This window comes from Podarcis erhardii (assembly GCF_964252035.2).
Source record: "Podarcis erhardii genome assembly, chromosome: W".
NCBI classification, from domain to species: Eukaryota; Metazoa; Chordata; class Lepidosauria; order Squamata; family Lacertidae; genus Podarcis; species Podarcis erhardii.
In genome coordinates, this window is record NC_138506.1 from 17,530,478 (window position 1) to 17,556,149 (window position 25,672).

At 43.5% G+C, this 25,672-nt stretch overlaps 1 protein-coding gene and 1 long non-coding RNA gene across 2 annotated transcripts; both read left to right on the forward strand.

The window, feature by feature from the left end:
- Nucleotides 1–1,360: 1,360 nt before the first annotated feature.
- LOC309333263 lies at nt 1,361–2,461 on the forward strand. Its single transcript, XR_014152427.1, has 3 exons — nt 1,361–1,400; nt 2,216–2,327; nt 2,411–2,461. It is a non-coding gene; the product is annotated as an uncharacterized lncRNA (long non-coding RNA).
- A 10,113-nt stretch (nt 2,462–12,574) lies between these two features.
- LOC309333166 (uncharacterized protein) lies at nt 12,575–15,088 on the forward strand (the record flags this gene model as incomplete). The annotated part of the gene is made up of 7 exons (XM_081846566.1): nt 12,575–12,700; nt 12,933–13,012; nt 13,522–13,618; nt 13,759–13,842; nt 14,156–14,260; nt 14,646–14,691; nt 14,976–15,088. Exons 1-7 carry the CDS (start codon nt 12,602–12,604, stop codon nt 15,086–15,088), a joined length of 624 nt encoding a protein of 207 aa, XP_081702692.1. The 5' UTR covers nt 12,575–12,601.
- Nucleotides 15,089–25,672: the final 10,584 nt, after the last annotated feature.

Here is a 25,672-nt window from a genome sequence, read left to right on the forward strand (position 1 = left end):
ATCGACTCACCGGGATCCGAAGATGCGTGGCGCCTGTAACCCTTGCTGGGCGTGGAGAGTCGATGGTGTCCGGAGCCTGGATCGGGAAGCCTCACAAGGGGCACCACTTGACGGAAAACAGCCGTCAACGAGTGGTGCGCAGCATAGAACAAACACAGAGACAGCGAGTATCTTCAGGGTGGAGGGCAGCTCACTTGAAAGTTCCTCCTCTCCCGTATATTTTTTTATCTTCCCCTTTTTCTAACAGCCTACGTGGCCATCTGCCAATGTCCCACGTCACATAGCCCGATCATGGCTATACAACACTCATCACCATATATGGTATTACTGCACAGCGGGAACATAACTCCATATAAGGTCAATACACTTAATACACTGCAAAGCACGGACATGCCGCGTCACCGAGGTCAGCGAGGCACCACGCGGCACTACAAGCCTCTGCCATGGCTTCATGGCTCCCACAGCATGGGTGATACTCTGCTTCAGGAGGACCTCTTCCAGACCCCGGGGACGCAGGACGAGCTGCAGGAGATAACTGAGTGCCTGGACACCAGCATTCCCGAGACGATCCATATCCTCTTTGGGGGGCATTGTTGGGGAGCAGGGCTGCTTGGTGGTTTTCTTTCGCTCTTGGCTGGAGTGGACCTCACTTTTATATACCTGGTGGCTTAGGTTCCTAGGCCACCCCATCCTTAAGGCTCTGGGACACAGCACAATAAAATGCCCACAGTCAAGTCCAGTCATGCATCCAAACAGCTTCACAGCTTTAACCCCCATTTGAAAACATCAGCCTGGCTAGATAGAGCAGAGGTGGAGAATCTTGACAGGCCTGCAGGCCCCACATCTAGCACCATATGTGGTGTCAGGTGTGGAGACAGGTAAAGACATGGCTGCAAAGGAGCTTCAAGGGTGCGTTCAATTGTTCTTTGGCAAGCAGGGTTTGTTGACCGCACTTTTGGAGTTGACCACTAGTATTTGTTGTTTGGATTGAAACCATGCCTGCAGAAGGACATTTCCTCGGCAGATCAGCTTTGCAGGCAGCTTCGTCAAGAGGGGAGGTGTGGGATAATTACAGTGGGATGGCTCAGCTGGTAGAGCGTGACACTCTTCATCTCAGGGCTGTGGGTTCAAGGTCCACCTTGCGTCAAAAGGGGGAACTTGCAAGGTGGGCCCAGATGTATAAGGACCAAGCTTCTTGCTTTGGACCAGCCTGGGAAGGAGGCAGGCTGCAGGTAACAGGACAGAACACTTCCCTTGCCAGGCTGTCAATAGCTGGCAGTGACCACTCGGTGGCCGAAGCTCTGCTCATCTTCCTGGAGGCAGTGCCAGAACCAGTCCTTTGCTATGAACTGTATCAGCACTGCCTTGAGTGCTCACATGACAGCCACCTCTGTCGCCAGGTCGGCCCCAGAGCCCCATCTCTTCCTGGCTGGTCTGTGGTGTGTACAGAAGCATAGAATCAGAAGGGATTTCCAAAGTCATCTAGTCCAAATGTTGCCGCGAGTAACAGGAAATCCACTAAAACATCCCTGAAAGCCAGTAAACCGGCACACTGGCAGGAGGGCTAGTCTGGTCTGGGAAGCCTTGTTAACTGCAGAGGTTGCTGATGTCTCCTTTGATAACCATCCCTCTCGGTTGTGGAGGGGGGTGGGGTGCGCACATGTTGCCTTTTTGCTTTCTGACCAGGACTTGTAACAATAGCCCACCTGTTTCAGTGAACCTCGCTTGAATTTCCAACCCAGGAAGCGGCCATATACTGGGCCATCTAGCTCAGTATTGTCGAAATTGACAAGCAGTGGCTCTCCAGGATTTCAGACAAGGGATGTTCCCTACCCTCCTGGGAGATGCTGGGGGTGGAGCCTGAGACTTTCTGCATGAAAAGCAGGTGGTTTACTGCAGAGCTATGGCCCTTCCCCCAAGATATCTCAGTTGGTAGAGCATAAGACTCTTCATCTCAGTGTCCTGAGTTCGAGCCCCACCTTAGGCATTGCAGGGGGTTCGATTAGTTAACCCTCGTGCTCCCTTCCGACTCTACAGTTGTATTATTCCCCAAAGTTCCCAGCAGAGTTCTAGTCCGGTCACCATTTTAAACATTCTTTTTTTTATGCCAGGTCTAAACCTGCAAACATAACAACTACACCGTGCTAGTGATCCATGCCCCTCCTCTAGCAAAGCTCTGCACTGAAACTCCAAACCGCCCCTCCCTGTCTTGCAGGTGATCTGCCAGTTGCCGCGGTCGCACCAGAACGTGTTCCGCTTCGTGGTGGCTTTCCTGCGGGAGCTGCTGAAATACTCTGAGAGCAACAACGTCAGTGGCAACATGCTAGGTAAGGCCTGCCTGTCCTGGCTGGGAGCTGGCCTTCCTCCTGCTCCCGCCTCCTCTCATGCAAATGTTTTCGCTTCCCTGCAGCCACCCTCTTCGCCAGCCTCCTGCTACGGCCTCTGCCCAACGTTCTGCCGAGTGCCATCGGCTTCCTCCTGGGCTTCCTGCTGGGGGTGGATGACTACGAAAGGTGCCAAGCGTGACTGGAGACGAAGTGGGGAGGGAAGAGGCCTGCCCTTCCCCTTGTGCCATCTTGCCATGTGCCAGCTCCCTTCCCTGTGCTTCGCCCTTTCCACCTTTTCCTCTTGACTCCTGACACGGTTGCACACTTGGCTTTCCACATGGTTCCAGGGCATTGGCAGCAGGTTCAGGGTGCTTGGGGAGGGACCCTGTTGGAGGACAGTCATTCCCCTGCCCATCCTACTACCACCACTGCTGCTCTCAGTCCCTGCGCAGTAGTCCACGCTCTCCCCTTCTGCTGCAGCTGAGCATGTGCTACTCTTGGTGGGTACCAGGCATAAGGATTCCTGGCCTGTCCTGGGATTGCAGGACCTCTTTCTCTGTCCCCCCAGCCTTGATGCTCATCAAGAAGGGGCAGGGCAGCCACTGTGGCCCACGTACGCCTTAGCCTGCTCTCCATAGTTCAGCTATCTGTCCCCATTCTGCCAAGTAGAGTTCTAGGGTGTTCATTCTTCATGAAACACTAAGCACTGCCTAAAGGGACCAGGGAGGAGGAGGGGGCGCAGGCTGGGCAGCAGGAGGGGAGCTGAAGCAGTGGGTACAGCTGGGTTGGGTTGGGCTCCCCACCCGACCCCAAGTTCTGCAACTTTGTCTTTCTGCTTTTCTGTCCTGGGTTCCTGTACTTGGTGCACACACACTCTTAATTTATTGGGAAACGGTTGTTTCAAAATGAAAGATCCGTTGTGCAGAGATTGTTCTGGTGTTTGGAGGGGAGCTACACTTGCCTTTGCTGGTTTCTCCACTGCTCTGAAGCTCAGCCAGACTTTCCAAATGTAGCCGCCTTGGGCCCTCGCAGCACACATGAGGGAGAGGCTGTGGGGCATCAGGTCGTGCAGATACCATGGAATCTGACTTGGCTCTTCACAACAAGGCTTGCAGGTGCAGAAAGAGGGCTACATTGCTTCCCCAAGGTGTTTCTCAATTGCGCTTCTTCCTCATGTTGAATGGTTTCTTTAAATGTAAAGGTTCATCATGGTTCCACCCGATGTGTATGCCTTTAAGGGGCCAGAGCAAAATAACGAGACCCAGCTTTACAGCTGTGAAACATAGCAGGTGCTGCCGAGTTGCATTGATTAAGGTGTGTCAGCATTTGCATGTAGTATATAAGGAGCAGCACCTAGCTCTCCCATTACCCTGGGGGATGGGTTGGTGGTTGGGTCATGTTTGTTTGTTGATGTATTTAGTGTAAAAGGAGTTTTTGCTTTTGTTATTAAAACCTTGTTTAAGTTATTTTTGAGTCCCTTTTTAATACATGGTCTCCCCAGCAAGCTCTCTGCAGCGCTACCATACTGCAAAAAGCCAACACCTCATACTGCTTGCAGCTTGCACGTTTCAGCCCAGCAGCAGCTGGCTGCGAATTATTGCATAGACTCTTGAGGGGAGGTCTGGCCTCCCCTCTCCCCATTAAGCTTTGTCTCCAGGGCTCAGTGGTAGGAGGGAGAACAGAGGAAGAAAAAGAACTGGGCTTGGCTTGAGGGGGTTATGAGAGCATATGTGCACCTGGTGCCAAGGGATAAGGCTGCAGAACTGAGCAGAGCACACTGAAGAGCAGGAGGAGCTGAGCCCTGCTCCCGCCGCCACCACCAACAGCAACTCCTAGATGTCCACTTGTTCTTCTCAAGGGAGTCCCCAAAATGACCAAAGGAGACTGGAGCTCTGAGAGCAGCTATGGAGACTGCAGAGTCTGGATGGGAGCTCTTTTATTACTTATTTTCATTTGAAGTGGGATGGAGTGGAGGCTAGATGGGTCACTTTGAGGGGAGGGGGGAGCAGGCGGAGAGCAGTGGAACGGGATTGGGAACTTCCCCCTTCCCCACTGAAATAATCCAACTGGGCACCCTAGGAATTGGCAGGGCCAACCTGCGCATGAGGCGTTGCGAGGCCATTGGCTCAAAGGGGGGGGGGGCAGATCAAGGTCCATAGAGCACCATGCTTGCAGCCATGCCACTGTTGTGACCACGGTCAGGCCCTTGTGAGGGTTTTGCCAACACAACCTGCTCCTCTCCAGCCTCCTTTCCTAAAGGAGAAGCAGAGGCAGGGCTCAGGGTGTTTCTGCCTCAAGCAAAAACATCCTCAGCTGGTCCTGGCAGTGGACATTAGAAATTGCTTTCGATATGGAAAAGAGTGGATTGCAGGAAAGTGGGGGGAGGGGAGTGTGTTAAAGGAAAAGGGAGGAGTTTTCCAAACTAAAATTGGGGTTGAAGACAGAGCTCTATTGAGTCACAAAAGGGGCTTCTGCCAGCCCAGTGGAATTTCTGGCTCCCCACATCCCAGCGTCTTAAAACACAAGAAGAGCTTGGGGAGTCAATTTTGTGCATAAGGTAGATGTTTGGCGTGGTCTGTCCTTGATGTGAAAAGAGGATCCTTTCAATATTTACTTTGGTGAACTACAGCTCCCACAACAACAACTCTGAAGGTGACGCAGATGTTCAGAGCGGGGTGCTGATAATGCCAAGGTCATAAGTTTGATCCCTGTATAGGCCAACTGCATTATTCCTGCATTGTAGGGGATGGAACTAGATCAGTGGTTCCTAATTGGCTGATTACTGAGGACCCCTTATTTTTCAAAAGCCAAGCCGCAGACCCCCTACTTTTGAAAAAATTGATAACTCTATGGTAGTTACCTCTGCAAAGCAATTTTTTGAGCAAAATGTGGGGTAATAAGCAAAGGATTTTAGGTATACTAAAAACAACAAGACCGCCCATAAAATGTATGCTATTGCCATGCCAAAATAAGAGAAAATTAGTTGGAGGGAGGCAAGGGATGGGGCCACGGACCCCTGATTGGGAATAAGGGAACTAGATGGTCCTCGGTGTCCCTTCCAACTCCACAATTCTATGATCCTGTGTCTTAAACACAAATCTTGAGGAATAGTGTGTGTGTGTGTGTGTGTGTGTGTGTGTGTGTGTGTGTGTTTCTGTTTGAACTTTCCCAGCCTTTGCTTTATTCTGATTTGCGCTTGCGTCCCTACTCCCCACGTGTAGAATTGCTATACCTTTGGATTTTCCTGGACATTCAAGCGTTTCCCGCATGGACACTTGTTTCCAACGGCCAAATCCCGACAATTCCGGGCGGATGGCAACCCTACCCACTTGTGCCAGATTGCCTGGCATACATTACAAGCATCTAGTCACATCCCGGGGCTAGCCGACCTGACGGAAAGAGTCCGCGACCAGAAGGAGGAGGAGTACCAGGAAGAATGGACAAAATTCAAAGATTATTTAGCTAAATATGTCAAGATAACCTAATTGGAAAAGCTTGCAAATACGAGATAGGCTTAGGATTTAAATATGTAAGGATAGGAATTAAGATGTTTCAAGCTAGATTGGAAAGAATGAAAGATGTGAAGGGATCAAGTTTGTTTGTTTGTTTGTGTTTTTTTTTTTTTGAGAAGATTGATTTTGGAAAACTGTTAAAATGAAATACAATGAAATTCAACCAGGGGGATTTGAGGAAGTCACTTAACAATGTTATCAAGACTGGTTTAATTGCAATTAGGATGTATGTTTGTTTGTTTGTTTGTTTGTTTGTTTGTCTTAATTTTTTTTGGGGAAATTAATTTAAAAAACTGAAAAGAAAAACACCATAGATTATCCAGAATCCCAAGCAGCGACATTGTGAAACATTCATAGGAATAAAAGGTAGGGGGAAAGGAGGCACAATGTCAAGCAGGCAACAGAATAAACCCGAGCACTGTGGGTCTAAAACCGGCCCCTGAATCTCTTGCTCCCCACTCTGCCCTTCTAACAAGAACATTTTTTTGCTTGCTGGATGGCTGTGTGCAATGAGAACTCAGTCACTGAGGAAGGGTGCTGGCCCAGTGGGAGAAGCATGTGCTTGGCATGCAGGCGATCCAAAAATCCATTCAAGAGCAAAATTCCAGTTCTCATGTTTTCTGTCGAAATGGCTAATTTAAAGGGGAATAGCATGGTGCCTTGCACAGAGTCAGACCAAGGAGAAATTCTGTAAGCAAAGGTAGCAGGCTTTGAAAAGCTTATGCAGATACACAAGGACACATTGCTAAAAGAAACAAAGGGATTTGGAGGGACCATGAGTGAACAGGTAGTACCAGAATGTACAGAATTGTACCTAGAAAAAGGTTACAACTGGATTACCTTTTTGTAAACAACAACAACAACAACCCCCAAAATAAAACTCGGAAGCAGTAGGACTCCTTAGGAACTCTTCAAAAAACAAAACACAAAACTGCATATCCCTACCTAGTCACCAAATGTGAGGGGAAACGTAAACCAGCGTCTTACACTGCTTTAAATGATAGCCAGATTCTGCAATTTTTTACCACACCAGAAGTAAAAGCACGGGGCATTAATAAGTTTTTGAAAAATCATGCACTTCATTTTTAGGCAAGGGAAAGCTTTCTGAAATGTACAAAATCTTACTAAGACACACAATCTGTTGAAATGACCAAGCAGCGGACGAGATTTGGGGACAGTGGTGTGCAGCCTGGGGAAATGTTCCTTTCCATTCACCTTAAGCAAAGATGTGGTGACCTTGTGCATCCATAAATAACTTTCAGAAATGTATTTCGTTACTTCCCAAAGCTTCTCAATGGGCTACCAAATGGCATTTCTTTCTATTTTGGATGAAACTGGGGAAGCAGCTTTAGAAGAAGGGGTTGCTGACATTCACTGGCCTGGAAAACACCTGATGCCAATATGATGACATAGCGGTGTCCGCAAATTGTGGGTGATGAATTGCTTGGGTGGCCTCTCTTGAGAAACGTTGCCAGAAAATGTATGAACAGGTTTGTGATAAAAAGTGATTCGTAAAGCTGCAAACAGCAGGTGTCCCAAGGTTAGGGAGAAAACATGGCAACGAAAGAGGGGGGAGATTAGTTCAGGGTCAAGCTGGATGGGTTGTCAAGGAAACAGTGTCCTGTCCATCTTTGTGACATCTCGTGCTGCTTGTAGAAAAGACAGAAGCTACACATCCCCGTCGTGGGATAGTTGGGAGGAGTTGGCTGAGACAGAACTGGGACGGAGAAGCAAGCAAGCAAGCGAGGGACCAACAGGGGAGATAGCTGTAGACTTTGCTTTGCTTTGCTTTCACTTTATCATTTCATTTTCATCTGTATATTTTGTGCACATATTTTCCTGTATATTTTAGACAGAGAGGAGTAGCAATAGGGTTAGCGGCAAGGTTCAGAGTTAGTGTTGTGTGAGCATTTTTAAGCAGTTGAGTTTAAACAGGAGGGGATTTTACCTGAAGAGATGGCCAGCATCGTGAATCTGTAAGTAGGATTTCTTCTGCTTCTTTTTTGTAATCTTCTGGGGCGAGGGCTTGGGGTCCCCCACACGGCCAGCATCCCCATGGAATTTAACCCCTTCCTGAACAGCTTAACTTCTCTTCCCACCCGCTTTCCCATTCTCCCTCAAATCTCATTGCAGCTCAGCTGGTTAGAGGGAGCTGCAGATAGCACCAAGGTTGCAGGTTCGATTCCCATAAGGTACAGCTGCATATTCCTGCATTGCAGGGGGTTGGACTAGATGATCCCCAGGGTACCTTCCATGATACTTATTTGGGGATGCTTTTTATTACATTCATAGCCCACCTTTCATCCAAGCAGTTCAAGGTGGCATTGATGGCTTGCCTTTCCCCCCATTTTCCCCCTCACAACAAACCTGTTAGGCAGGCTAGGATGAGAGTGACTGGACCCAACATCAAACAGTGCACTTCATGACTGAGTGGGGATTTGCACTCGGATCTCCCAGGTCCTCCTAGTCCAGAATTCTAGCCACTATACACCCCCCTCTCTCTACCCCTTCTCCCTTTCTCAACTCTTCAGCCATCAACTGCAACAGACAGGCGTTCTGTCAGTCTTCCTGTCAGTCACTCTGGCTCTAAGAGAGTTTTCATTGCATTCTTTGGCTCATCTATGCCTTGATGCTTTGACGACCTTCCTAGCAGCCCCCTTCCCTCTCCAGGCAGGGCTGCTGTCCTAACAGCATTATGCTGAGGGCTCTTTTAAATGCTGGAAATGCTTCCCTTATCTTTCCTTTGCTGGGGGTGGGGGTGGGGGAGTGTTGGAATCCCCCCCCACATACATGAGATGCACCACTGTGTTCCTGTGGAGAGCTGTTTGGGGTCTGTGGGTGCATAAAAAAACAAAAAGAGCCCTATTGCGTGGCGAGTTCCCGCCCCCCCCCCAAAAGTGGAAATAAAGACACATGACACAATTATTTAAGGTTAATGGGCTAAATATGGCCACAACTTTATTGGTTACAGGTGATGAGTGGTATTGGTTTAGGCATTGGTCCTAACCGACTATCCGGCTTCAGCCCGTCCGCTTGAGGTCCGGGAAGGGTTAACCACCAGTAGGGGGAGTCCTGCTGATGCACATCAACTCGGACCCCCCCCCCCGGTCACCGCTCAGGGGCGTCACCTCCATAGGCTTCGGACAGGGCCACGCCCCCTGGAATCCTTTATCGGACTACCCTTCAATATGCGGGGCAGGTGATGGCTCTTCCTCCCCTCTTCCATCTACAGAACAATACCAATGCCTAACCGCCAATACCCAGAAAGTTGTGACGATTTGCTGCTACGAGGTAGACGGCGATAAATAGGGCTGGTCACGCTCCCTGAGCCAGCGATTGGCTGTCCAGGGGCTGACGCGGCCGGGGATTCCCTCAGTCGCCCGCAACTCCACCTCCTTTGTAGGCGGAAGTGGCTTTGCTGGATCAGAGGAAAAGCCCATCTAGTCCAAACTCACAAGCAGTAGCCCACTCCTGCTGCTTCTCTTTTTTTAAAAATGATGTTTATTATAGTTTCCAATTAATACAAAAAGTAAACATACACAAAAAAATAATAATAAAAACACAGAAATACAAAAGCAAAAAAGAACAATTAAAACAAATATAATTTCCATTACTCATTTCCGTTAACTTATTTCCCAGACCTCCTCTCACCTCCCCCTTTTGTATTCCAATTCAAATTCTTAACTCAACAAATCCTTATTATAACTTATTTATAACTTATTATAACTTATTACTCAACCTTTACATTACAGCTGGTAACCGCTTAATTTCTGTCCAACATCATTCTAACATTCATTAATTTTGTAATATTTCTGGAAATAGTCTTTAAATTTCTTCCAGTCTTCTTCTGCCGACTCTTTTCCCTGGTCTCGGATTCTGCCAGTCATTTCTGCCAGTCCCATATAGTCGATCATCTTCATCTGCCATTCTTCCAGAGTGGGTAAATCTTGCATCTTCCAATACTTTGCGATGAGTATTCTTGCTGCTGTTGTCGCATACATAAAGAAAGTTCTATCCTTCTTTGGCACCAATTGGCCGACCATGCCCAGGAGAAAGGCCTCTGGTTTCTTAGGGAAGGTATATTTAAATACCTTTTTCATTTCATTATAGATCATTTCCCAGAAAGCCTTAATCCTTGGGCACGTCCACCAAAGGTGAAAGAATGTACCTTCAGTCTCTTTACATTTCCAACATTTATTATCGGGCAAATGATAAATTTTTGCAAGCTTGACTGGGGTCATGTACCACCTGTAAATCATTTTCATAATATTCTCTCTTAAGGCATTGCATGCCGTAAACTTCAAACCGGTGGTCCATAACTGTTCCCAGTAAGCAAACATAATATTATGTCCAACATCTTGTGCCCATTTAATCATAGCAGACTTCACCGTTTCATCCTGAGTGTTCCATTTCAACAGCAAGTTATACATCTTTGACAAAATCTTAGTTTTAGGTTCTAACAATTCCGTTTCTAATTTTGATTTTTCCACCTGGAAACCAATTTTCTTGTCCAGTTTATAAGCCTCCATTATCAGATAATAATGAAGCCAGTCTCGCACTTTTGTTTTTTAGTTTCTCAAAACTCTGCAATTTCAATGTGTCTCCCTCTTGTTCCAAAATTTCCCAATATTTTGGCCATTTGGACTCCATATTAAGTCTTTTGAAAGCTTTCGCTTCCTCCTGCTGCTTCTCCTCTAGCTGTGGGCTTCAGAGGTAGAGTGCCTCTGTTCCTGGAAGCTCTATATTGCTATGTTGAGTGATAGTAAGAGATGCTGTTGTTCTCCTCCAACAATTGGTGTAATCTGCTTCCCAGCCCTGCAGGCTACTTGTCCTTGTAGCATCGGCTGCCTGCAAATTTCAGCAACGGAGTAAACATGATGTGAAGAAGTTCCCACCAGCATTCTCAAATGAGTTGATTCAAAGCTCTCCCTCCATCTGCTTTCTCTCCTAGGCCACGATCATCTTGGATAACTCCTTCCTGCTCCTTTCCTTGTTGGTGTTTTAAATAATAAATAAATAAACAAACAAACAAATGATTGAAGATTTCTTAGTTTACAAAAAAACTGTGCCTTGTCTTTTTTGTCAAGTTGTGTTTTCTACAGATCAGTTTCATTTGTTGTGAGACATTAGTGTTGCATGCAGTGTTGGGTTAGGAAGAACAGAGGGGGGAAGAGGGGGAGGGTGGGGTCGGGTGGCAATGCTTCTCTTCTACTTAGTGTACAGGGGAAACTCGGGAAATTAGAATATCGTGGAAAAGTTCATTTATTTCAGTAATTCAACTTCAAAGGTGAAACTAATATATGAGATAGACTCATGACATGCAAAGCGAGATATGTCAAGCCTTTATTTGTTATGATTGTGATATTATGGCGTACAGCTGATGAAAACCCCAAATTAACAATCTCAGAAAATTAGAATATGAAATGAAATCAGCAAAACAAGGATTGCAAACAGAGCAATATTTGACCTCTGAGAAGTAGACGTTTCACCTTTTAAGCTGAATTACTGAAATAAATGAACTTTTCCACGATATTCTAATTTCCCGAGTTTCCCCTGTATGTGTGGGGTTTTGTGTCAGCATCACTTGTGTGGGTTCACTTACTATTCCCTTGTTGCATTTCCTTGGTGGTGAGAGAGGTTGGGGGGTGACCTAGGGTGTGGCTGGTGGTCTTTGGTTGGCTGCAGGGAGATTTGTTTTTGTGTGTGAGTGGGCACCTAGGGTACAAATAACCAGAAACCTCATCAAACTATACCTCCACAACTACAACCCCTCGTGGCGACAAATCAACAAATACCCGTGGAGATGCAACAACACCAAATGCTCCTTTCCTTGTTGATACGATGTCCCGCAGCCGAAGTAGTGTGTGAAATGACACGGCTCTGCCTGCAACTGTTAGGCCACCCGTATTTGTGTTCTGGCTATGCTGCAAAGACTCCCTGCCTTCTCTTACACACACACACACCCCATTTTGGTTGTAGGCTTCTGTCTCAGGTTTTGAAATGTGTTGGGGAGGGGGCTTTACTGGGTTGTTTTTCACTTTTATTATGCATTTTGTGTTTTTATATTGCAATTTTTATGTTGGAACCAGTGCTTTTTTTCTATTAAATAAATGTTTGGGCTACTCTCATTTTGACTCAAGAAAATCACCATTTGATAGTTCAAATTGGGGAAAATAAATGCAGTACAGTAAATGGACAAAAGTGCAAAGATTCACGAAATGTTTCGGGGTGTGCGTACCCCTGCATCCCCCCAGAAAAAAGCACTGGTTGTAACAGAGCCCTGTGGGTATAGGGCGGTATAACAACAACAAGGTCTGCCCCTCTCCTTCTCTTCTAGGTTCAGGCGACTGAGGGACATGGCAGCCCGCAAGAAGAAGGGGACCCGCAAAGTCCCCAAGAAGTCCAGGGTTGCTGTGGGCCCACGTGAGCAAATGCTTCCTTTTCATTTTGGAGCGTAAGGAGGGGTGGCCTTAATGCTCTAATCCTCAACTGTGGAAAATAAGTAGAAATGAACTAACCTGCCCCCATGTCCTTTCCTTCTTCTCTTGTTGCAGATGGTTCAGAGACCGGCAGGGTCTGGGCATCGCCTGTGGTTAGTATTTGAGAAAACAGCACAGTACATACGAAATCCCTCACCCCCACCCCCACCCATCCACCAGTGCTGTTTATACCCCCATTTTGGGGGTCTCAGATGCAGAGAAGCCCTCCTGCCATGAACTGACAGCCTGACTCTTGCCATTTCAGCAACTGGAGAAGGATGAGATGTTGCTCTGCTGCGTGTTGGCCACTTGCTCGGAGGCCCGCCAGAGAGAAAAGGACAGGTTGAGGTACTCCAAGAAGATGGCCGTCAAGGCAATTGCGGTGAGTGAGAGGTTGCATGAGGTATCCAGGGGTGAGGGGGGCAGGAGAGCCGGGGATGGGATTGGGGGGATGCTGGGCAGAAGGAAGGCCTGGCGGGGTCTGGCCAAGAGAAGGGTTGTGCAGGCATTTGGCATGAAATTGCCAATTCCTGCACTGAGTTTGGGGTTGGAGGAATCCACCTGATGTCCGTAGGGAACTGACGTTTCCCCCTCCGCCCTCTGTTCTCTATCAGGATCTCATGGGACGGATTGCGTGCTTTACGCAGCCTGAATTGGCCCTTGCTATGGCACTGGAAGCCCTTTACCAACTGAGGTATACCGGGTTTTTTGAGCTTGACGAGCAGCTGGCGGGGGGGGGGGGAGGGGAGCAGAATGTGGAAAGGTGTTACCAGACCTTGCCACTGCAGTGAATTCGATTGGAAGAATTGCTTACAATTTCTTGGGTTTCTTGCGTTCAAAAAGCTTTATTCATGCAGCAACTATTTACAGGATGAGTGGAGATGTGAGAGAGAAAATAGAAGCTATATTGTCTAGAGATGACTGCGAAATGGCTCAGCTTTTAGGGGTGGGATTAACTAAAACCTAGAGGCTTGCAACCAAGTGCCAGGTAGACTGCCACATAAACAGTGCCCTCGTGTGTTTATTTTAATTTTACCTTTATTCATTTTTACCCTGTAAAATCGATACACTGCTTGATTGTAAAAAGTGGTTTAAGCTAACACATGCATTCACTAGCAGCTCAGGAGAATGAAATGTATTTGATGCTTCCCCCCCCCCCCAATATGAGACAGAGTTTAAAAAGGTTTCCCTCCTTCTCTCCAGCCTCATGAAGCCCAAATTACCACTGAAGCTCCACAGCCTGATTGTGCATGCAGCCTTTGCGGCGGTCATTGAGGTCAAAACTGAGCCCGACAAGCAGGTAAGTTGTTAGCCTTGAAATTTGACTTCTCTAGTTGTTGTTTCTTCTTCACACGCTTTAAGCATTGCTCCCATTGCTCAACATCTGATCTCTCTTTCCCCTGCTTGGCGCATCCTCTCCCTCATTGCCATTGCCTGCAGGAGTTAGAGGAACGTTATACTCTGATGCTGGGAGGCCTCCTCTGGGAGGCCCCAAGCACTAAGATCCTGAACTTGCTGATGAATGTAAGTATCTTGATGGCCTCAGTGGCTGTTTGACCTAGAAAGCTTTCATGGAGAAGCCGCCACCTAGCAGTGCCCCTCTTGGGCCCTTCCCCTCTTGTAAGGCAAGCTGGCCACATGGACGAGCCAGCAAAGGCCCACTTGCCCAGACAGCCAAAGGAGGGCCTTGGATGCAGAGCTACAATTTGGGGCTGGAGGACATTGCCATTTTAGAACAGAAACGGATCTCTCTCTGAGAGTGTAAAGGGCTTCACAGTGGTCTGCCTCTTTCCCCCAGACCAGCCTCCTGATCCTGAGGTCCCCTTTCCTCCCACAGGAACTGAGAGGTTACACAACAAGTGTGATTGCAGCGGAGAGGCAACTGGCAGCCAGTGGCATTAGCTGGCTGATGTCCTATGCAAGAAGGCTCAGTTGCCTGAAGGTAAGTCTCTCACCTTTGGCACCTTCACAGCCCCAAGAGGCTCCCAGAGTGGCTTGTGAAAGGATTCCCACCGTAGGAATCACAGTCTGGTATCAGGCACACAACACAATGTGTGTCCCTGGGATGCCGGACAAGGCTGGAGACATTTCCTGCCCTCTTCCTTGATCTTACACTTCCACCTCTGCCTAGTAGGCTGCAGGACCCATTGAGGTCGCCTGGGGCAAGGGATTGGGGCCAGGCAATAGAACTCACTCATCCCATGATGGAAGCAAGTCTTCCCTGGCTTGGGTCTGCTTCCATGTTCTCTTGCACCCATTATTTGGGAGGGAGGGTTTAGGATCAGATCAGTCATCTGATCCAGTACGGTCTTTTCTTTTCTCTACAGCATGCTCTCGTCCCTCTGGAGCTGGCTCACTTCTGCCCCAAAGAAGGTAACACCCACAGCCTGGGGACATGGGACGCACTTTCCAGACTAAGGAGAGCCCACTCAGTAGCTGCAGCATCCTTGCTTGATGCAGACCTCCTGGGTCATGTGGCTGTGAAATCCTGCCACAGCACAAAGATGGCCAAACTGCAGGCTTGGAAGGAGTCGTTGCCACCAAAGACAAGATCCATAAAGCCTCCTTGTAAAAAGGGTGGAAGGGGGGCCAGGTCAATTTGGTGAATCAGTAAATGTGGCAGAAATTCATCTCTCTTCTCCTTCATTCTCTTCCAGATGACATAAGACTTGATGTCAGTTTCGATTATGGGGATAAGACACAAGTTTCAAGGCTCAGCGATGATGGAGTGGCAATTTTTGCCTGTTGTTTCATTGTGTCTTGTTGCTAATTGTGATCATTGCTGTTGTTTTAGAATTCTTTCCTATGCAATATTACTTTTTTATTGCTTTTAAATTGTGCTTTTTAAGTTGTCCTTGTAAAGGAAAGTGTTCTGCTAATGTTGATTGTATTCTGAATTGCTTCAAGAAGCCTCATAGCAATGAATACTATTAAGAGTAATAATTATTTTACCTGCCTTAATTATAATAAAGCATTGACGTGCATATTTTAAATTAGCGGTTAAGGTCTTAAACTACACATTTTAATAGTTTCACATCTGTATTCTTTACTGTGTTCTAGCTTATAGATTTTGATTTTAACCTACATATATATGAGAGCCAGTGTGGTGTAGTGGTTAAGAGCGGCAGTCTCGTAATCTGGGGAACCGGGTTCGCGTCTCTGCTCCTCCACATGCACCTGCTGGGTGACTTCTCTGAAGTCTCTCAGCCCCACTCACCTCACAGAGTTTTTGTTGGGGGGGAGGAAAAGGAGAATGTTAGCCACTTTGAGACTCCTTAGGGATGCAAGAAGGGCCTTTACACTCGCCAGAAGCTCGGCTCTTCCCTCGCCGGTCCTGGATGGAGCCTTCAGAAGGGTCCCGTATGCTCAGAGACTTTGCACCTGTCCATTGGGAGAAATAGGAAGCCCAGAACACTTGTTCTTTATTTTTTTTTTTAATAATATTTTTATTAAGTTTATGAAATACAGAAAAAAGAAATAAAGACATAGATAGAAAAATACAGTAGAGAAATTACAAATTTCCATAATCCTTTTTTCCAACACATCTATTGGACTTCCCCACATCCTCCAAACCCTGCATTCTCTGTAATACAAAATATCAGCAATTTGTTAACTTATTTCCAAGCTTATTGTATCTTTCATTTTATCATGTTGCCTAATTTCAAAACTATTGTAACCCAAATCTTATATGTTTTAACTTAAACATAATAAAGTTATTTCATTATTCCACCTTTAACTTCTTGTACCTTAATTTCCATTTCATTAATTTACCAATGCTGAAGCAAAAATTTCTAAAAAGAGCATTTTTTAACATTCATACAACTTGTAATGTTTTTTCAAATAGTCTTTAAATTTTTCCCAGTCCTCCTCGATTGTTTCTTCTCCCAAGTCTCGGATTCTGCCAGTCATTTCAGCCAGTTCCATATAGTCCATCAACTGCGTCTGCCATTCCTCCAGCGTGGGTAAATCTTGTGTCTTCCAATGCTTAGCAATCAGGATCCTTGCTGCTGTGGTAGCATACATAAAAAAAGTTCTATCTTTCTTAAGTACTCTCTGGTCCACAATGCCCAGAAGAAAGGCCTCCAGTTTCTTAGGTAAGGTATATCTAAGTACCTTTTTTAGTTCATTATGAATCATCTCCCAAAAGGCCTTCACTTTCGGGCAAGTCCACCAGAGGTGAAAGAATGTCCCTTCCGCCTCTTTACATTTCCAACATTTGTTATCAGACAGGTGATATATCTTAGCAAGTTTGACTGGGGTCATGTACCACCGGTATATCATTTTCATAATATTTTCCTTCAAGGCACTACATGCCGTAAATTTCATTCCGGTGTTCCATAACCTTTCCCAGTCTTCAAACATAATGTTGTGCCCCAAGTCCTGTGCCCATTTTATCATGGCGGATTTGACTGTCTCGTCTTGTGTATTCCATTTAAGCAGCAAATTATACATTCTCGAAAGTAATTTATTTTTTGGCTCTAACAATTCTGTCTCTAGTTTCGATTTTTCCACCTGGAATCCAACCTTTTTATCCACTTTAAAAACCTCCTGGATTTGAGCATAATGCAACCAATCTCGCACCTTGTTTTTCAATTTTTCCAAGCTCAGCAGCCTCCAATTGTCTCCAATTTTTTCAATTATTTCCCAATATTTAGGCCAGTAGGCTTCCATGTTAAGTCTCTTACGTGCCTTGGCCTCCACCGGTGAGAGCCACCTCGGAGTCTTACTCTCCAATAAGTCCTTATATTTTGTCCAGACCATCAAAATTGCTCTTCTGACAATATGGTTTTTAAACAATTTGTGAACTTTAACCTTGTCATACCACAAATATGCATGCCACCCAAAAGCATTGTCAAACCCTTCCAGATCTAGGACATCAGTGTTTTCCAATAAGATCCAATCTTTCAACCAGCAGAAGGCTGCAGATTCATAATATAACCTCAAGTCTGGCAGGGCAAATCCCCCTCTTTCTTTCGCATCAGTTAGTATTTTAAACTTTATTCGGGGCTTTTTGCCCTGCCAAACAAACTTAGAAATATCCTTCTGCCACTTTCCAAAACATTCCACTTTGTCCACGATCTGTAGGGCCTGGAACAGAAATAACATTTTCGGCAATACATTCATCTTTATAGCTGCTATCCGGCCCAACAAGGAAAGTTTCAATCTTGACCATATTTCCAAGTCTCTTTTGATTTCTGACCAACATTTCTCATAATTATCTTTAAACAAATTCAAATTTTTGGAGGTCAAGTACACCCCTAGATATTTTACTTTTTTAACCACATTTAATTCTGTTTCTTTCAGGAACTCATCTGTTTCTGTAGTTGTCAAATTTTTTGCTAGAACCTTAGTTTTTTGCTTGTTCAGCTTAAATCCCGCCACCCGACCAAAATCAGAAATTAATTCTAACACTCTTTTAGTGCTAGAGACTGGCTCCTGTAATGTTAATACCAAGTCATCTGCAAAAGCTTTCAGTTTATATTGTTTCACTCCGACCTCAATTCCTTGTACAAACCGGTCCTTCCTAATCATGTTCAATAGCACCTCCAGGACTGAAATAAACAATAGGGGGGATAGGGGGCACCCCTGTCGTGTCCCTTTTTCTATTTTGAACTCCTCTGTCACCACATTGTTAACAATCAATTTAGCTTTTTGCTCTGAGTAAATTGCTTCTATTCCATTTTCAAACCCCCGCCCGACTCCCATCCCTTCCAAATTTTTCTTCATAAACATCCAAGAAATGTTGTCAAAGGCTTTCTCCGCATCAATAAAGATTAAAACCGCTCTAGTATTAAGATTTGTTTGTAGAAGTTCCAAAATGTCAATAATGTTTCTTGTATTATCAAACAAATGCCTACCGGGGAGAAAGCCAGCCTGGTCCTTATGGATCACTTCATTAAGTACTTTTTTAAACCTACTTGCTAAAATATCCGCAAAAATTTTGTAATCCACGTTTAGGAGTGAGATGGGGCGGTAGTTCTTAAGCTGGGTCTTTTCAGTTTCTTGTTTAGGTATCAATGTGATGAAAGCTTCTTTCCACGTCTCCGGTGCCTTCCTCCCCTCCATAATCTGATTGCAGACCTCCAACAGAGGTTGTATCAAATAGTCCTTCAAAACCTTATAATATTTGGAGGTAAGTCCATCAGGGCCTGGAGATTTGCCTAGTTGAAGGTTCTGAATGGCACTTTCAATTTCTTGCTGGGTGATATTACTATTCAGGGTAGTTCTCATTTCCTGAGTTATTTTTTGTAATCCATTAGTTTTAAGAATTTTTTTTTATTTTTTTTTTTGCATTTTAAAATTTTTTATTGATTTCATTATAAATACAGTATATCCGAACTTCAAAACTTTTCATTCATTTTTGACTTCCTTCAGCGACGTTGACATTCCTTCGAATTTGAATCTTTAAATCACATTCCATCCTTACATATTGCCATACATACCTCCCTTTATATATTATTTCGATTTGAACAATACTTGTTAGTTCTTTACAGTGCCTCTTTAAAACCCACTAGCGTTGTATTTACAAAACATTTATTCTCCAGATAACCCACAAATTTCCCCCAATCTTCAATAAACTTTTGATCTTTTAAGTATCTTAATTTCCCTGATAATTTATCCAACTCAGCGTATTCTATCAATTTTGCTCTCCACTCTGCAACTGTTGGCATTTCTTCCTGCTTCCACCTCTGGGCTATCACAATTCTGGCTGCTGTGACCGCGTACTGGAATAGTTTACAATCCTTTCTCCTAATATCCTTTCCCATAATGCATAGTAGAAAAGCTTCTGGTTTTTTTACAAAAGTATAACCCAACATCTTTTTCAGTTCATTGTATATGTCCTCCCAGAAGCTTTTAACTTTCTTGCACTCCCACCATTGATGATAAAACGTCCCCTCCATAAGTTTACACTTCCAACACTTATTATCTATCTTATACATCTTAGCTAATTTTACAGGAGTCATATACCACCTGTATTGCATCTTCATTACATTTTCTTTTAGTAGTGTACAGGCTGTAAACTTTATATTTACTCTCCACAGCTTTTCCCAGTCTTCCATTTGGATATTATACCTTAAATCCCTTGCCCATTGTACCATCACTGACTTCACTTCCTCATCCTTCGTATTCCACTCCAGCAGTAGCTTATACATTTTGGAAAGGTTCTTATAATCGCTATTTATTATCTCTTTTTGGAATATTGATTCTTTTTCTTCGTATCCTCTTTCCTTCACCTCTATTTTAAACATCTCATTTATCTGGAAATAATGCAGCCAGCCTTGTGTAAGCATTTTAACCTGGTCGTATGGTTTAACTTTCCACTTCCCTCCTTCGTAGACAACCATATCTTCATACTTCCCCCATTTTTCCTTCATGTTAACTTTCTTTACACCTATCATCTCCTGTGGGGACAACCAATGTGGTGTTCTCGGTTCTAATATGTTTTTATATCTGTCCCAAACCTCTATTAATGGACCTTTAAAAATGTGGCTACCAAATCCCCTATGCACTCTCTTTTTATCCTTCCATAAATACGCGTGCCACCCAAACCTGTTGTTATACCCCTCCAAATCTAATAACTCTTTGTTCTCTAACTTTACCCATTCTTTTAACCAGCACAGACATGATGCTTCGTAATAAAGTCTCATGTCTGGTAAGGCGAAGCCCCCTCTTTCTGTTGCATCTGTTAACAACTTAAATTTAATTCTGGGTTTCTTCCCTTCCCAGACATATCTAGAGATCGCTTTTTGCCATTCTTTAAAGTCCTTTGTTCCTTTTAAAATGGGCAATGTTTGGAACAGGAACAACAACCTGGGTAGCAGCATCATCTTCACCATAGAGATTCTTCCCCAGAATGATAATTTCATCCTGGTCCAGAGCGCCAGATCTTTTTTAATAATAATAATAATAATAAATTTTATTTATATCCCGCCCTCCCCAGCCGAAGCCGGGCTCAGGGCGGCTAACAACACTAAAACAATACAACATTATAAAACATTATAAAAATGAGTTAAAAACAAAATTAATGGCAACCATAAGCTAAAGTCTTGAAAAGATTGCCAAAGGAGGGAGTCAGGCTGCGCCCTAACAAAAGGCCAGGTGGAACAGCTCTGTCTTGCAGGCCCTGCGGAAAGATGTCAAGTCCTGCAGGGCCCTTGTCTCTTGTGACAGAGCGTTCCACCAGGTTGGAGCCGCAGCCGAAAAAGCCCTGGCTCTGGTTGAGGCCAGCCTAACCTCTCTGTGGCTTGGGACCTTCAAGGTGTTTTTATTTGAAGACCGTAAGTTCCTCTGTGGGGCATACCAGGAGAGGCGGTCCCGTAGGTACGAGGGCCCTAGGCCGTATAGGGCTTTGAAGGTTAAAACCAGCACCTTAAACCTGATCCTGTACTCCACCGGGAGCCAGTGCAGCTTGTATAGCACCGGATGAATGTGATCTCTAAGCGAAGACCCCGTAAGGAGTCTCGCTGCGGCATTCTGCACCCGTTGGAGTTTCTGGGTCAGTCTCAAGGGCAGCCCCACGTAGAGCGAGTTACAATAATCCAGTCTGGAGGTGACCGTCGCGTGGATCACAGTGGCTAGGTCAGGGCGAGAGAGGTAAGGAGCCAACTGCTTAGCTTGGCGGAGATGAAAAAATATTAATTTTATTCCACACCGGTACATAGTTATTTTGGTATAGGTCGATGTTTTTGTTGGTAATCCAGATACCTAAATATTTTATCTTTTTGACAACCTCAATTTCAGTTTGTTGTTGCACTGTTATAACCTTATCTTGCTCCATATTTTTAATAATCATCTTGGTCTTACTCTTATTCAATTTGAAACCTGCAAGTTTCCCGAATTGTTCCACCTCATCCAAAAACGCCCTTATGCTTTCTATAGGTTCTTCCACTGTTAAGACCACATCATCTGCATAGGCTTTAACCTTGTACTCATTAAAGCCTAAAGTTACCCCTTTAATTTGTTTGTTTTGTCTAATTGCATTCAATAACACCTCCAAAACCATTATGAAGAGCAGAGGCGAGAGCGGGCAGCCCTGCCTCGTTCCTTTACATATTTTTATGTCTTCAGTAATAACATTATTAATTATCAGTCTCGCCTTCTGCTCTGTGTAAATTGCCTTTATCCCATTTAAGAACTTTTGTCCCACCTCCATAGCTTCCAAATTCTTTAACATAAATTCCCAAATTACATTATCGAAGGCTTTCTCCGCATCTAAGAAAATTAAGCTTGCTGGTTTGTCGCATCTATCAGAAAGATACTCAATGATATTAACTATATTTCTCGTATTGTTTCTTATAAACCTTCCAGGAAGAAAGCCCGCTTGGTCTTCATGTATCAACTTTATTAATATCTTTTTTAATCTTTTAGCCAAAACTCCGGCAAATATTTTATAGTCCGTATTTAATAAGGAGATGGGTCTGTAATTCTTGATTTGAGTTAGGTCCGAGTCTTGTTTTGGGATGATTGTGATAAGGGCCTCTTTCCAGGAGCCGGGAATATCTTTTCCTGTTAGGATGTTATTCATTACATCAGTTAGCGGCATCATTAACGTGTCTTTCATTTCTTTATAGTAACTTGAAGTAAACCCATCTGGGCCCGGGGCCTTTCCTCTTTTTAATTCTTTTATCACTTCTTCTACCTCTTCTCTATGAATTGGGGCATTTAGCTGTTCTTTTTGATCTGATGACATCTTCTTCACCATCTTTTCTTTTAGGTATCTTTCTATTTTTTTCTTATTATTCCTTTCTTTGTACCTATACAGTTGCTCATAGAAATCCTGAAAACCTTTTCTAATTTCTTTCGAATCAGTTGTTTCTTCTCCATTTATTGTTATTTTACTAATTGTATTTTGCTCTTTCCTTTTTTTGACTTGCCACGCAAGCCATTTTCCTGACTTATTTGCATATTCAAAGTTTTTTTGTCTTAATCTTTTAATATTCCACTCAACCTCCTTATTAATTATCATTGCAAATTGGGTTTGAAGGGATTTTATTTCCTGCATTATCTTTTCGTTGTTTGGTTTTTTAATCAGTTTTTGCTCATAGTCCATAATCTGTCTCAAAATCTCTTTTGACCTCTTTTCCTTAATCTTATTTTTCAATGCATTTTGTTGGATAAAGAGGCCCCTCATTACAGCCTTACTTGCATCCCACACCGTGCTTGTTTTCACCCCTTTATCTAAGTTATCCAAGAAGTATTCCGCTAATTTCTTCCGTATTCTTTCAGTAAATTTTTGATCATCCCATAAATTATCGTTTAGTCTCCATCTAAAAGTCCGTTCTTCTACTCCCTTCATCTCCATTTCTATTGGGTTGTGGTCTGATATAACTTTAGCCTGAATTTCGATTTTCTTTATTCTTGGTGTCAGCTCACTCGATATCCATATTTGGTCAAGTCTTGAAAACGACTGATTCGGTTCCGAATGATAAGTGAATTGTTTCTCTAGGGGGTGTTTCAACCTCCATATATCTATTAAGTTACAATTTTTAATCAACGTAAAGAAGGTCTTAGGAAGTTTTCCTTCACTGTTCTTTGATTTTCTTAATCTGTCCATTTCAATAGAGGTCACATCATTCATATCTCCCATTATAATAATTTTCTGGTCCGCATATTCAAATAACTTTTCTTCCAATGAGCTAAAAAATTGTGTCTTATTTCCATTAGGCGCATAAATCCCTACTATTATCATTGTTTCACCTTGCCAACAAATGCACACCGCAATTATTCTCCCTTCCTCATCCTTAAATAGTTGGTGAGCTTCAATTTTATTTTTAATATATAGTACTACTCCCCTTTTTTTCTCTTTGTCTGAGGAGATAAATTCATTCCCTAGCCTCCTATTGATCAGAATTTTCCTGTGTTTCTTAGCCACATGTGTCTCTTGAAGGCATATGACATCTAGGTTCTTCTTTTTTAATATATGCTCAATACCGTTCCGTTTCTTCTTATCGTTCATCCCATTGATGTTCCAACTCCATAATTTTAGTGTCATTTTTTTTATTTTATTTTTTAAGATTTAACCACTAATTAAATTTGGGTTTAAATTTAAGTTTTTAGCTAGAGTCTTTCTGTTTCTTCTTCTTCTTCCTCTTCTACGTCTTCCTCCGACTTTCTTCTAATCTGTTCTTCCTCTTCTCCCAGCTCTGAGTCCTCCCTCTGTCTTGTTCCACCTTCAGCTCCTTTCGGTTCCTCCTCTCCTTGTTGAAGTTCTTTGTATCTTCTGGTAAACTTTCCTATTTCCTCTGGGCTTGTTAATCTTCTTTTGACTCCTTTATAGAAAAAAGAGACGCCCTCCGGAAATTCCCAGCGGAAATCTATCCTGTTTTTTTTAAGCAGTTGCACCAGTGGTTTATAAGATTCTCTCCGTTTCAAGAGTCTTATAGGTATATCTTTGAAGATAATTACGTAGTTCCCGTCGATGTACAGTCTCTTCTCTCTATTCCTTTGTAGAATCAAATTTCTCATCTCTCTATCTTTAAATGTGATTAGGCAATCGCCTGGAAATCTCTTTACTTTGCTTGATTTAATTTTCATCCTGTATGCATTTTGTATTGTCTTTGCCACCTCCTCCTCCTCTAACTCCATCCACTGTGCTATTTCCTTTATTAATCTTTCTTTTATATTTTCATTTTGTAGTTCCGGCATCTGTCTAAATCTTAAGTTCACTTCTCTTTGTTTTAATTCATTCATCGCAATAGAATCTTTTAATTCTTCCTGTGTTTTACTTAAATCTGCTATTTCATTTTTCATTTTTTCTTCTTCTCTTTTCATTTCTTTCATTTCCTGTTTAGTCTTTTTAAATCCCTCATCCACTCTTTTCGAGACTTCTTTAATCTGTCCTTTAAGCTCGCTTACTGTCTCCTCAATTTTCTTATCCATTTTTCCGATTTTATTGTCTACCTGTTCTAATTTTGTCTCTAGATTTTTCTCACTTTGCTTTATTTCTGCAAACATCCTCAATATTTCTGTTCTAAATTCTGTTTCTTGTTTTGATGCTCTCCTATCTGTTGGGGTTCCCCCCTCCGTCCCTTTTTTTTGATTGTACGACATTATCACTAGTCTCTGAATAACAAATATTCCTCTAACTATTCCTGTCTTTCCCACCTTTCACTGTTTTAGTATTCTTACCCTTACTAATTACAAATTCTATATTTAACCACCAATGAGAATATATCGAATCTCAAACATCTGCCATCATATAACAATAATAGAGAACGTGACTACTAATAATAAAGATCAAAAAAAGAAAAAAAACCAAACCAAAAAACCAAAACACGGGATAGTACCTCCGGCTTCTTTCACAGTTCCCCTCTATTTATAATATTTAGCTGTTATCTCTACCCCCCCCCCCAATATCAAGGAAAGTTGGTTGATCACTGATTCTTAAAAATAGTCAGTTTGTAGTCTTCTTGCCCCTATTCGGGCTAATCCAACCGGGGTCTTCTTGCCCCTATTCGGGCTAATCCAGCCGGGGTCTTAATGACCGTGAACCTTCTTTATAGATTTATGAGTCCGTGCCAATCCCAATGATGATGATAAAGAGTAATATGACGGCAGTACTTAAGGCTTCATATATAGTCCAAATTTAGATATCAATTTTAATATATTAACTGTTTTCAAGTTGCCTATTCTTTACTAATGAGCGTTCGTATTCCGAGATACCTAATATTTAGTCCAGCAAGTGAAGTGAGATTTCTCTAGAGCTATCACCTTACAGATGGTCCAAAAAAAAGAAAATCCAGGAGAAACTCGGCTGGAAATTTCCTCAATTATCAAATAAGGCAGTGCAGTGTTAGTTTTAAGAAATTGATCCATCTCAAAGTCTTTCTGTGGCCCTTGTGAATAAAGTTCTTTAAAATATCTCTGGAAACACTTTCTAATTTCCTCGGGTTTCTGAACCATTCTCCCTTCAATCTCTAGATTTGTAACTGTGTTAAGTTTTTGTCTCTTTTTCAACTGCCATGCTAGCAGTTTCCCACACTTGTTTGCTGATTCAAAGGATCTTTGTTTCATTTGTTTAATTTTCCATTCCACCTCTTGATTTATCAATTTCGAGTATTGTGCCTGGAAAAATTTCACCTCTCTCAGCACTTCCTTCGACTTGGGCCTTTCATTCCAGAACTTTTTCTTAATCGTATTTTGTTGTATTAGAAACCCTCTCATAACTGCTTTACTTGCGTCCCAGATTGTTCTTTTTTCCACAGTGGTGTTTAGATTTATTTCAAAATAGTCCTTTAAAGTTTTTTGGGCCTTCTTAACAATCTCCTGATCCCTTAATAAGGTGTCATTCATTTTCCATCTAAAGGATCCGGTTATGTTAAGTCTCAATTCCACTTTCAAAGCATTATGGTCG